This window comes from Berghia stephanieae, chromosome 5 (genome assembly GCF_034508935.2).
Source record: "Berghia stephanieae isolate SIO BIC M18660-M18661 chromosome 5, UCSD_Bste_1.3, whole genome shotgun sequence".
NCBI lineage: Eukaryota > Metazoa > Mollusca > Gastropoda > Nudibranchia > Aeolidiidae > Berghia > Berghia stephanieae.
Genome location: NC_088364.1, coordinates 41,357,810 through 41,371,967, shown reverse-complemented (window position 1 = coordinate 41,371,967; position 14,158 = coordinate 41,357,810). Strand labels below are relative to the sequence as shown.

The window sequence follows — 14,158 nt, the reverse complement described above, 5'->3', positions numbered from 1 at the left end:
ACGTAATCATTAATAGAATGTTGTGTGGTTTTGACCGTGAAGAAAACCTTAAGAAGTCACATTTATATCATTTTAGAGAGATCGTTTTGAATAATTTTGAGTTAAACGAGCGAGCAGCAACTTTTTTTCATGAACGGCTGATCAGCGCTTGTTTACTATAGTAACGCGATTCCCAGCCAACATCAAAATGGCGGATATTTTTCTCATCGAGGCCGCTGGTTGGTTAGCCAATAAGAGCACCGTACGGTTTCCATTGGGTAAATTCCTTGGACTGATTAGACATAATGCCGGTTTTATTGAAAATTCAAATTTGTTTTGTAAAATCCTATTGAACACAGATGCCATCAGTTTTAGCAGGTGGATTATTATATTATGACTATATGGTGGAAGTACTTGCATTGAATTGATACCAGGTCGTGGTTCCCTTCTTTATTTTGAATACAATCAATTTCTTAAAATTCATATAATCCATTTCCCCAGTGAATTTTATGATCTTCGAGCAAAATATATAAGATATTAAATGCAGAAAATATCTCTCCATGCACAAATAAAAGCTCCTTGGAGTTTGCCTGCAAAGTCGAAAATGTATTGTCTATTAAGACAATAGAAATTGAGTTCAAATTTTATTCAATACTTGAATTATAAATTTTGAGTTGATCAACTTATCATCACGTTCATTGAACAGACAGCTATGCTTGTATTGAATATTTTCAAAAATAGAAAAAAAAGAAGTATTATCCAGGAATTTTATAATTTTGTCGTCAGATCTTAGGTCCCCTGTTTCCATTCTTCTCTTGTTAGAATTGGTCATGATCCAATTGCCTGAACTATTAATATTGATAACCTCCCTCTTCAGGATTTTTTTTGGAGGCATTCTGGTTATCTGATAGTTGTGCTTTACAATGTTGGGCACAGTTTTGTCATTTTCTTACCATTTTTGTCTTCTTACATGAACTCAGCATCTCCATTTAAGCATGGCTTACTTTTTTTCTGTCTGTACTTTGGTTTCTACGTGTTATCCTTTTGAATATTAATGCTTTTTGTTATTACTCTAGTCGTATAGAGTACAACTCTATATTTGATTTACTTGCTATTACTTTAACTGACTTTCTTATTCTCTTTTGCAGCCAAACTGTCATGTTGTGTCTCATTTTGTTGAATCATCTCAGCTTAAAAAAAAAAAAAAAACTGTTCTACTATTGGCGTTGATACTATTTCATCTGGCAAAGGCCCTTTGTTATATATATTTTTCCAAAAAAGCATTTCAGTCAAATTTTCACCCTGGTAGGTCAATTTCTTAGATATTGTATTTTTTCTCTTTTGTTAATTTACGAAAACTGTATTTAATTTATTCTTTTTCTTTATTGTTTTTACAGTTCTGCTAACAGCATTATTTGTTTTTTTGAAAACCAGCAGTTTTGAGAATGTTATCATTGACTTGTCTTCTACAATTATTTACCATAAGTAAACAGATTTCTTTTTTTTTTTTCTTCTTCTCTTTCTCTTCTTTTTTCTTCTTCTTCTTCTTCTTCTTCTTTCTTCTTCTTCTTCTTCTTCTTCTTCTTCTTCTTCTTCTTCTTCTTCTTCTTCTTCTTCTTCTTCTTCTTCTTCTTTCAGCTTATCTCTCGTTTTGCAGGGTTGCCATAATGAATACCACATCTCCATGCATCTCGATTAAATGCTCATCTTCCTCCAGGCCTAGTTCTTTCAAATCACTCTTTCCCCTATCCAACCATCTAGTCTTCTAGCGTCCCTTTTCCCCCTTTTTTGCTAATTGTGTATTTAATACTTTCTTTCCCGAATAGTCTCTCTCTCTCTCTCTCTCTCTCTCTCTCTCTCTCTCTCTCTCTCTCTCTCTCTCCCTCGTCTCTTTACTTGTCCAAACCATCTCGGTCTATCTTCTCTCATCTTTATCGATACATTTTCCCCTTCAGTCAACCTCCAAATCCATTCATTTCTCACTTTATCTTTTCTTGTCCAACCAAACGACCATCTTTACATCCTCATTTCTGCCACATCAACTTCTTTATCTTGTTTCTTTGTCATAGCTGCTGTCTCTAATCCATACAACATTGCCGGTCTTACAACAGATGTATATATTTTTCCCTTCAACTTTGCAGAAATTTGTTACATATAACTCGAGTTACCTCCAATTATTCTAGCCTGTCTGGATTTTCTTAACATCCTTCTCATTTCCCCTATTTCCTTGTACAGTTGCTCCTAAGTATTTGAATTGGTTTGTCTCCAGCACATCCTCTTCTACTATCTTTATTTACAGCCCTGCTGACTGTTGTCCAATGCACAAATACTCTGTCCTTGATCTGCTTAGTCCCCTTATTCCCCGCACCTGTCTCCAGCACCCCAGCTCATTTTATGACTTAGCTTTTGTATCATTCAAAAGTACGTTGTCTGCATACATAAATATTCCATGGTGCCTTACACCGAATCTGTTCTATAAGTACTTCCATTACAATTGCAAAGAGCAGTGGGCTGAGTCCGGATCCTTGATGTAGTTTTACTCTTCCATTAAATGGTTCATTTGAGCCAACAGCTATCCTTACCATTGTCTTACTACCTTCATACATATTCTGAATAACCGAGAGATTTCTCTTTTATCCCTTAGCGCTTAGACACTACCCCATTAGTTAACTGATATTGGTTTGATAATGTGAAGATGCCTTTTTCACAATGGTTTTGTTTCAGTTGGTGATGATATTAAAGAGATGTGTCTTATGAAGTTTTCTGATGTCTGCTGTGGTTGGTTTCCAAATTTTAGCTATGTATCCCGATGCAAGATTCCAGTTTTAGCTGCTGTAAATGGCTATGCAGTACGTTTAAAAATAAATGTTATCAAAAATTAATCTTAAGGTATTAAAAATTTACATTGTTTAATTCTGATTTTCATGTCAGTGATATGTTTAATTCTGGTCTCAAACACGTTCATTGTGCAACCTCTCTGCATTGTCACTATTTAAAAAGTAATCCGTAATACAAGAAACTGTAGGTAGCAACCAATACCGTCTCATGTCACACTTCGAAATCTACCTCCTTCCTTCTTTATACACAATAAATATGATACTAGATTGAACATTTGATTTTATTTATTTCATTAAAAAAATTCTGTAGCTATCGTTTCCTTTAAAAAATATAAATTTCTATGCAAGTGTTAATACTATTTCAATTTTATGAATTATTTTGACCCCAACAAACTTTTCTTTCCTCACGCAGGACAACGAGCTTGGTGTCGGTAACAAGGGAGTGTGTACATATACATATTTAGAGGTCGTCCAACACAAAGAAACTGTTTTATCTTCTTTTTTTTTTACGAATGAATATTGAATGCCTGTTTCGGTTACAATAAAATTTTGTATTAATTGCGATGAAACCGATATTAACTCATTTGCTGATAAATTTAAAATTATCTTTATCTTAGCTGATTGAAAGAAAAAAAAATTAATTCGATTTCACGAACAGTACATATCTTGATATATATATATATATATATATATATATATAATATATATATATATATATATATATATATTTATTGTGTGTGTGTGTGTGTGTACGTGTGTTAACTAACGTCAGTATTAAACAAACAAAAACAATTAATCCTGATTAATGGCTGCATGGAAAAAATGCAAGAAAAACAAAACATATTTCATCACACATACCGTACTAACTCTCTCTCTCTCTCTCTCTCTCTCTCTCTCCTCTCTCTCTCTCTCTCTCTCTCTCTCTCTCTCTCTCTCTCTCTCTCTCTTCCTTTCTCTTTCATTTCCCCTCTTTCTTTCCTTCTTTCATTCTTTCTCTCTCACCCTCTCTTCATTCTTCTATCTCTCTCTCTCTTCTTTCTTCTCTCTCTCACTCTCTCTCTCTTTCACTCTCTCACACTATCTCTCTCTTCCTTTCTCTTTCATTTTCCCCTCTCTCTTTCCTTCTTTCTTTCTTTCTCTCTCACCCTCTCTTCTTTCTTCTCTCTCTCTCTCTCTCTCTCTCTCTCTCTCTCTCTCTCTCTCTCTCTCTCTTCGCCTTATCCTTTCAAAATAAATCTCCAAAAATTAAAAAGGCTGAATCAGTTACCAGGCAATTTGGAGGCAACAAGCAGGGATCACTGTATTTTTAGAGGCCCTGTCCCCCTCCATGTGCTCACATACTAGGTAACTCTTACGAACTCCAAATGATTAACTTTTTCATTCATGCATATGAAAGCCTAATTAGATTTCAGACTTTGGATGGGGTCATCTATGTTTTGAGACGTTAAAAATGTATATTCTATAAATGGCTTGCTAGGTGTTCAGTTAATTGTTGGAGAACAACTTTTTCCAGTAACTTCGAAATATACAGTAAGTTGGAAATCGTCCTGTAATTTTTCAAGTTATATGCATCGAGCCGTTGCTTTTTAAAGAGAGGCTTAACAATGGCGGTTCGGCATTCTAGGGAATATGCCTTGTTCTAAAGAGTTATTGATTATATTTGTGATAGATGGTACAACATCATCTTTTGACTGCTTCAGAAAACAGGTCGGCATTGGGTCTAACTGGCAACTCTTATTTTCAGATTTACCGATTAGTTTCGTAATTTGTTCATTTGTAACTTCTTTAAAATTCGTTCATTCATCTCCATGAAATTTGTTTGTGATTTTGCATTTCTGAAAATTAAAGTTGTTATCCAAAGAATTTCGTATTTTTCTTATCTTGTCAAAAGAGAAGTCAGAAAATTTCTCAGCCATATCCCTTTCACTGGCATATAATGGTAGTTGTGCTTTTGCTTCGTTTCCTAAAATTTCGTTTGTCAACCTGAAGAAACCTTTTGAATTGACACGTTGTTGAATTTTGTTTTGTAGAATTCTGCTTTTGTTCGTCGTGATAATTTATTGAGTTTATATCTATGGTATAGAAAATTTGTTTATGGATGAGAAGACATATTTTCCTCCATTTCTCCTCAGCCCTCCTTTTCTCTCTTTTGGCTGTCTTCACGTGTTGGTTTTCTCTCTTTCACAGTACGTTTTTGAAGTGGGGCGTGGGCATCAAGCACTTTGGTCACATTAGAAATATATTTGTTGACATTTAAATCACTGAGTTCAGCCATTTGTGTCAATAGATCATGTCTAAAAACCTCAACATTTTTTTTAATGCTCTGGAAATAATTTCAACTTTTGAACTTCAATGGTTTTTCTATACAAGACGGAATTTCAAATTCAGTCAAGTAATGGTCTGAAATACACTTATCTTCAATTTTTACAGGAAAGGCAAGTGCAAGGTTTTTGCTTGTTATAACCCTCTCAAGAATATATCCAAAAGTATGAGTGGGCTCTTTTACGTGTTGAGTCATATCGTGTTCTTTAAGGAAGGCTTTATTGGCTTTTGATCCCGGATTATCGTATTCAAAATGAATATTGAAATCTACCAATAAAATGAAATCGTCTTTTTCAATGACGAGGGATGTTAGCATGTCTTGAACCTCATTAATAAATTCATTTATAGTGCATTTGTTCTCTTTACTAGGTGGTGGTCTATGATTGTACATAAATGAATATTCCGATTACATCGATCTAAATTAAGATCCACTGACTCAAATGTTTTGTTGGCTTATTGACTTTTGTCAAACGAGATTATGGTTGATAAAAATGAGTGGTATATCACTGCAATTCCATCTCCCGATCTGCCACTTCGAGGAAATGATTTAATTTTATAATCAGGCGGAACAAGGCTTGCTGTAATTATTTCGTCCCCATTTCCCCGAAGCCATGTCTCAGTCATTATCAAAATGTCGATTTGTTTTTCTGATATCGAGTCTCTAATTTCTTTGGTTTTGTCACGGCTCGATTGACAGTTTAACTGGCACACCACCAGTTTTTTCCTTTATTATTCCCCTTTTAAAATATTCACTATTGATACCATTGTCAGGGTCAGAGATGGTGTTTATATAACACAATGTAGGTGGTGGTCATTGTTCGGGCGATGACCGTAATGAAATGGGTTTGAATTTCTCTCACCGTCTCGATATCTTCATCTAAATTTGGAATCAGGAGCACAGTTGAAGTTCAATTGACACACCATATGAATGAAACCAATAAATAGGATTTTAAAGTGTAAAAACATTCTAGTTCATTGCAACAAAATAATACTGGATTGGGATCACAGGTCACATTTATTTAACATTCCCATTCTCAACAAATAATATAACAATTACCTATTCATTCCGGGATGCAGAACACCAATGTGCTTTTTAATACTATTATTATTCCATTTCACTTCTATCTAAAGACTTTCTGCTTACTGTAGTGTAGTGAACCACTCAAGCATTAGCTAGCATTATTAGCAATTCAGTTTCTTGAAAGATTGATATGTACATTAGAATTCAATATCTTAGACAAGATGCAGATAGATTATTTTAAAAGAGAATATTGAGGATGGTTGTTTATTTATTTATTTGTTTTGTTATTTACTATTTATTTTAATTATTATTTTTTGTGTGGAGCAATATGAAACAGTATTATTATTTTATTATTAATCATGTCCTCATATTTGTCTCCCAACTTTATAAGAGCAACACATACCAGCACCTAAAAAGATTTTTTTTAAATGTACTCTTGGACTTTGAAAATTCCGAGCTGTTTTTGTTGCGTCAGTAGCTCAATGGTACTGTTTTTACTGTGTTTTATCTTGTACTTTTTGTTACTGTGTTTTATCTTGTAATTTTTTTACTGTGTTTTATCTTGTTATAAGTCGAGTGATTTGATTTTGAGCAACACATATGTGAGCCTCTGACACAAAGCGGTATCATGTTGGGAAATTGAATCTATAGCTAAGAATGTGACACTTTGTGCTGATTTCTATTCATTATTAACTATAGATAATTACTTACATTGCAACTAACTCAAAGTTCCCATTTCTTATCCTCTTAACTTTAAATTCACTTTTAGGGGTCTGATTCATCCTGATACTATGTTACTACTACTACTTTGAGATTGTGGGTCACATCTGGCCAACTTGGGTAATAAATAACTCGAGGAATTATGTGGACCAATGTGACCAAAATAGCTGGAGAACTGTTTTGCACAATGTGGCTAAATAAACCCAGGATTTTTTGGGCAATATTATGACAAAGATTTTTAAAAAAAGAAGAATAAAAACAAAGACAAAAACATAAAGAACACCCAGCAAAACAAATGGTATGCGAATACTGACAATAATGACCTTTGAATCAGGATATCTCGGTTACAAGCCTGACAGCTTAACCACTAACCTACAGGGCTACTTGCCTTAAAGTAAAGTAATTTTGATCATGTCTTTCTCAATCTTTTTTTTCCAACTTATGAATGACATTTTAAAAAAATCATTCTTAAAATTTAATGTTGGTTTCAAATATGTACTTCATATTTGTGATTTATTATCAAAGCCATCATAAATAAATGTTCCTTTTTTGTGTTAACTCACGTGCCTTATTTTCAGGGTCTTAGTGATGACTGGGTCAGAAAACTGAATTGACCGATTGGTTGAAATTTTCACATTGCCCAAATAACTAAAAGGAAATAAAACACGAAAAGCATTGCGCATGCTACAACCAAGAAGATCTACTTATTAATGTGATATTTATTGATTTAAAAAGCATTATTATACAGTCATTTTGAAAAATTAGCATTGCTTGTGTTGGTTATATGCTGTATTATTACAATCATATGATACTCTGTTGTGAAAGTGATTTATACACAAGATTTATTTTGATTTTATGTCTCTCCCTAAAGGTGCTGGGGAGACTCAGATACTAACAAAGGCTATTGGAAAATCTAAAGCCATGGAGATGATTCTCACTGCTGATAGAATATCTGCACAGGAGGCTGAAAAATCTGGTGGGTTTATAATTCAATATCAATCCAACTCTGGAATGGCCCCATCTGAGAGAGAATTTTTAGCATAATGCTGTTCTTGATCACCTCGTTTGGATTTTGAATGCCTACTTTTGCTGTCTTAATTACTTATAATCCCCCTATATATCTGTTGTCATCATCCATTTGGCTTTCTGTCTTCAACCTAGAATAAAACTACTTGACCTTGCTCGATCCCTAGTTGGGCTTCCTAGCTAGGAGAATGCATGATCTGGCAGTCAGGAAATTACTATTGTTAAATTAAAAATTAATCTTAAAATTTTGTTAGGATCAATTTCTCCATCTAAAAATTCAGCATCTAATCTTGAATTATTAGCGTAATGCTTGAGTTTTCAACATAACAAAATAAATCAACCTCACTTTCCCCATGTCTGTTTTCCTTTCCATGTTCCTTTTTGTCTTGTAATAAGATTACTTTGTTTAGCCTTAGCCCTGGACGGCTGGGATTCTTATCAGATTGGAAACCATATAACGTGTTCCTTTTGTAGAGAATGTGAGTAAAGAGCCTTTTGCAAATACTCAACCTTGCGCTGCTAGTCAGAAGGCAAGTGTCATACCACTAGACTACAAAGTTGCACGAGCCAAATGTAAACATTTCGATTGTACTCAAAGCACAAAGAGAATTTGGACTTTTTAGAGGGGGGCTAATATATTGGTTGAGATGCAACCAAAATGAAAACAACTTGGTCCAAAATGGAGAAAAGATGTTTGTTTTTCAGATAAACCCGGTTATTAATCTTATATTAATAACAAATTTGAAATTTTTGTTGCTTTAAAATTTTAAAACAGCATTTTGCTCCCATTAATGACAATTTTTGTTTGATTGAGTGGTACCCTGAGAGGTAGGGCTATATGAATACACTTGAAAGCTTCCCCTTTCAGATTAAACCTAATTTGGCTTTGTTAATCATCGGCAGAGGCATCACTGGTTGATTGATCTGATTTAAAGAAAGTCATTTTGCCCTTCCACAGCGCAAAAAAAAAAAACAAAAAAAAACAACAAAACAACAAAATTTTTTTTTATAAATATAGGTGTATATTTATTCATGAAAAAATGATATCTTATTGGTACCTAATATCATGAATTTGTTACGACTTAACCCTTTTGCCCATTTGAACTATTTCATGTGCGACAAATCAAAATTCCTTTACCTTTAACCTTGCCTATCTTATATCACCAGGTCTTGTAAGCAAAGTGTTTCCTCAGACTAACTGGTTGCTGAAACAGTGAAAACAGCAGAGAAGATTGCCAGTTATTCAAACCACACTGTTGCCATGTGTAAAGAATGTGTCAATAGATGTAAGAATTTTTATCATCTATCTTTTATTGTTAAAGATCCAATCAGTCTCACTCAACTCATTCAGTCCTCTCTGCAGTGTTGTGTGCTAGAGGCAATAGCAAATGATTGCCAATGTTCTTGGTCTTTCGCTGCATGATTTGCGATTTGAAGGCTTAGGCCCTGGGCTTTTTGTTCTCTCTGTACAGTTCTTCTCCAGGTTTCCTTGTGGAGTTCAGTACCCAAATTAATATGGTTATATAATACTTCTTTAATGTTTCAATACCAACCCGAATACCATTGTAGATCTTTTATTAATCTGCAAAGATTTGGTGTTGATATTTATAAGAAGTAAGATTTCAATGTCTTGCCAGAAAAAATAATAAAAGAGAAAAGAATTCTATAGACTTGTCTGGGTAATTGTAAAAACGAAGATGAGCATTTATATAGAACATTATTCATTTAACATGTAGGATGAGACATGGCAGTTGTGAGGCGATATTACAATTTTTTTTATCAACTTAGATAATGCTGTTAATAGCCACGTACTCGTTTTACACAGGAATACAATGACAGAATGTGAGTAAAGACTTTTTCCAAGAACTCAACTTAGCACATCTCTGAGTGGGACTTTAACCCTGGACTTTCTGGGTGGAAGACTGTTGTCATGCCACAAGAGCACACATTCGCACAAACAGGCAAACATGCTGACCATCATACCTGTGTCTCTCCTTCAATGAACAGTAAAACCTTCCTATACAGTCTTTCCACTACCTTATACTGCAAACTTTTCCAAATTAATGACAAACATAGACTATCACGTTAATGACAAAATTATTTTTTTATGCAGCCAACTTTCAATCCAGCCAAATTTGCTAGTTCCAGTAAAGGAGGTATGATAGGGTTTAATTGAATATTTACTAAGTTTATGTGCACCACTTGGTGGTGTTCAATAAAAATGAATATAACAACTTCAAGAAATAATAAGCTAGGTATATAATAAGGAACTTTTGGGGCTCAGAACCCTTCTTCAGCCAATAGCAAATTTAATTTTGAAAATTGGTACTATGATACATATAATTCATAAAGATATAGGAGAGGGGACCTCTCAGATCTTGTTGGCATAAATAATGGAAAAATGTGAAACGATTTTTTGTTTGGTAACTTCTTCTTCTCTCTATGAGGATTCAATATACTATTTGAGTTTTGGTTGTTGATTGAAGAATGGTTTTGAGACCAAAATATTCCTTGTTAAGTAATTTGTTCTTTTTTTAAAGCTTGTTATATTCAATTTTGTTCAACACATTTTACAGTCTACAGCTTCTAGCAGCATATTCACTTCACTTGGTGAGAGGGTAATAAATATATACCAAAACATTTTTTTGAGACCTGTGAAATTTGATGGTGATAAAGGTTTCCTATCCACTTTAATTAATTTCCAGCTTATGAAATGTTTTTGAATGAAGGTTTGAATTATGAGAAGAGAATGTTCCATGCAACATTTTCCACAGTAAGAAACATTTTTAATTGTTGATGTTTGCAGTCCGTTCTCTTGTTTTAATTTGAAGTAAATTACAATACAATATTTGAGAAATTCACCATCTTATAGTTGACATTTAATAAACCCCCCCATCCCAAAAAAATTAACTAGCGCAATATCCAATAAATATGCTCCAAACCCTTTACAAGGGCTCCATAGCCAGCAGCAACACAACATGTAGGACTACTTTTGATGCCTGTAAGGCAATATTACAATTTTCTTCAGACAGAGACAATGCTTTTTATGGCCAGGTACTCATTTTACACCTGAGTATGGTGAGGGATTTTGAAAAAAGAGCATTTTCCATGGACTCAACTATGTGCTGTTCAGATCAGGACTCGAACCCTGGATTTTCCGATCTGAAGGCGAGTGTCATACCCATAGACCACATAGCCGCGCAAAACGGATTTTTTATTATTTAATTTTTTAAAATGTCTTTAATATTGTATCAATTTTTTTATGATCGACAAATTTCAGTCGGAATTTGGGGAAAGTCAATAATTCGCATCTGACTGACTTACATTATGAAAGTAAAAGATTTTTTTTTGTTTTTAAGAGAAAGAGAGAAAGTGTGATTTGCTGGGCTTATGTGAATACAGTGAAACCTCAGTATCACGTCCAGATATATCATGCACCCGGTTATAAAAGTGGTTTATTAAATCCCCAGTTTCCTACCTCTTTGTCTTTAATAAAATTTATCAATTATAGCAGGGACTTAAAAGAGATTAATAGGATAACAGGGGTGCCGAAACCCACTTAACATCTCCAAATACACTGAATTAGCCCACATTATGCTCAGCTTTGCCGACAGCTAACGGCAATACGAGCTGGGTTAGGCCTGTGTGTGTGTGTGTGTGTGTGTGTGTGTGTGTGTGTGTGTGTGTGTTTGTGCATAGGCTACTTATACTACATCATTTTCAGTATAACGCTTGCCTTGGTGCAGGCAGACAATGTGTAGTACAAAACACACACACCCACACACACACACATTCACAAACACACACTCACACACAACAGTCAGCTTGAGAGAGAGAGAGAGAGAGAGAGAGAGAGAGAGAGAGAGAGAGAAAGATAAAGATAAAGATATATATATATATATATATATATATATATATGTAGAGAGAGAGAGAGAGAGAGAGAGAGAGAGAGAGAGAAAAGAGAGAGAGAGAGAAAGAGAGAGAGAGAGAGAGAGAGAGAGAGAGAGAGAGAGAGAGAGAGAGAGAGATTACAAATGATAACAAATGGTGGTTTCGGCCATCTGCGTTGTTTTCCTTGATATTCGGCTATAACAGGCCTGGTTATAACTGGGATTTTAGTCCGGTCCCAGCATAGCGAGGTCCGACTGTACTTCTTAGGTGAATTTTTTTTACATCCACATATGAAACGAACATGGGGATGAGATAATGATCTAAAACTCATGACTCTAAACAAATACCAACTTTTTATGAAAAATATTTGAATTGTTTTTTTTGTTGTTGTTTTTAATGAAATAATTGTATTTATTTGTTGTTTTCACCAGCACGACAGAAAAGAAAACATGACAGCTTTTGTGGAGAAGCGAAAACCAGACTTTAAAGATTGCTGAATGTTGTGATGTCAAGAGGAGAGTGTCACTGTTTATTGATTGATGAAAAACGTGTTATGTTAAAACTGTCATAGAAAATGCTTTACAAATATACTTCCTGTAATTACAGGTTCTCTTTGTGTAATTACAGGGCTCCTTTCAGAAAGCAAAATCAGGGCTGGAGGATGGAATGATAGAATTAAAGGATGTCACAAACTCATTTACTGATTATTGTTCTTGCTCCGCTTTACCCCATAGTCGATTGTAATCTGATGCAGCTGCTCTTGTTATAAAGTTAATTCCATGTAACAATATTGTTTTGAATTACAGGTTACATAAACAAAGACTCCTAACCCCTCCCCCCCAAAGAGGAATCAAGAATTTTTAAAAATCAAATTTGAGACCAAAAGTGGAATCAATGTACTGTAATTGACTACAGTATGCTTTGCTGCAGATAATGTAATAGACAATCCAAAAGTACTGAAATGATATAGTATAAAATGTGTAAAAATTTGCAGATTGATTAAAGACTAAAAGGGGGTCAAATAATAGTGATAGAGGACACAGCCCCTGGCAGTCTCAAAACAAAGCATTGCATGGATGGATTTGGCCTTGACAAGACCCCCATCCATTCAATGTTTTTCTATGAGACGGCCTTTGCCTGTGTATTATTATTTGACCCCCTTCAGTCTTTAAACAGTCTGCACGTTTTTACAGATTGTATCATTTGAGTACTTTTGGATTGTCTATTACACTATCAGCAGCAAAGCATGTCATTATCAATACAATAACAGTAAGTTGATTCCACTTTTTGGTCTCAAATTCCGCTTTTTATGCATTTCAATTCCTCTTTGTGGGTATTGGATTGATCTGCTATCAGCAACTGGGCTGAAATGCAGGACATGGGGTGGTGATGCAGGACTGTAGTCCAAAATGCGGTACTGTCTGGCACCCTCCAAGACATCTAATCATTATTTGCTCAAACGGAAAAAATTGTGCCATAGATTTAGATATGAAAATAACTCCTCCCCATTAATAAGTTTATTCCTGATCACTTTTGAAATGGAATCTTCTGTATGATTTTAAAAAAAGAAGTCTCCACAATGTTCATGTATTATGTGTTATAAAGTTGATGAGAGATCCATATATTGATCAAATATTACATTTAGTGAGATGGTAGACTTCAAATACCGATTATGATATTGAAGCAATGTAAAAAATAAAAACAAAAAGGAAAAAAAATGTTTTGTTTTGCTTGTTACATCTCTAGTGTTTAGCAATAACATTAAGATGTAAAATCTGGTTTTTATTTAATTTTTATGACTTTTTTTTTTGTAATATTATCAGATAAACATGGAATGGTGGGGCTGTTTTATTCCCTTTTTATCCATGTTCTTTTCTATGTGAGCTTCCCATCAATTAATATCTATAACTATGTTACTCAAAGGAGACTCATCTGACCAATGGTATTCAAGTGCGAGGAAGACGTTGAATCTGACTATCGTTGAAATTGAAGAGTTTTGACACTATTTGAAGACTTGTTTTCTCGACTGTTTCTCTAGAGCATTCCAGTCTTTAATGGTGCAGAGTGCAAATGAATATTTCAAAATTAATGTCATTGGAACGAGATTACATGCAACCTCTGGATAATGACACCCCTGAATAACGACAACTCCTGGATAGTGACATTGACCTCTGGATTTTTTTGCAATATAATAGTAGTAATAAAAACCCCAAAATAACTGTAATGTATTTATATTCCTGTTTGAGACAAATATTTTCTAATTTTGGCCTCACTAAAATAATTATATATGACTGATAATGGTGCTACCTTCAAAAGTGATGATTTCCAAAGATTTCTATCAAATAATGGGGTCAAACATTTT

The 14,158-nt window shown here is 34.2% G+C and overlaps 1 protein-coding gene across 4 annotated transcripts; it reads left to right on the top strand.

Moving 5' to 3' along the window:
* On the top strand, positions 1-13,529 carry LOC144972930 (enoyl-CoA hydratase, mitochondrial-like). Of its 4 annotated transcripts, none has more exons than XM_078914757.1 (4): positions 1-357; positions 7,751-7,855; positions 9,073-9,191; positions 12,228-13,529. In XM_078914757.1, the coding sequence occupies exons 1-3, from the start codon at positions 339-341 to the stop codon at positions 9,120-9,122; spliced, it is 174 nt and encodes a 57-aa protein (XP_078770883.1). In that variant the 5' UTR covers positions 1-338; the 3' UTR covers positions 9,123-9,191; positions 12,228-13,529. The 4 variants fall into 4 exon arrangements, 1 of the variants encoding a protein (XP_078770883.1); XR_013645451.1 differs by having other exon boundaries at positions 7-413; XR_013645453.1 differs by lacking the exon at positions 1-357 and adding an exon at positions 1,167-1,284.
* The last annotated feature ends 629 nt before the right edge of the window (positions 13,530-14,158 follow it).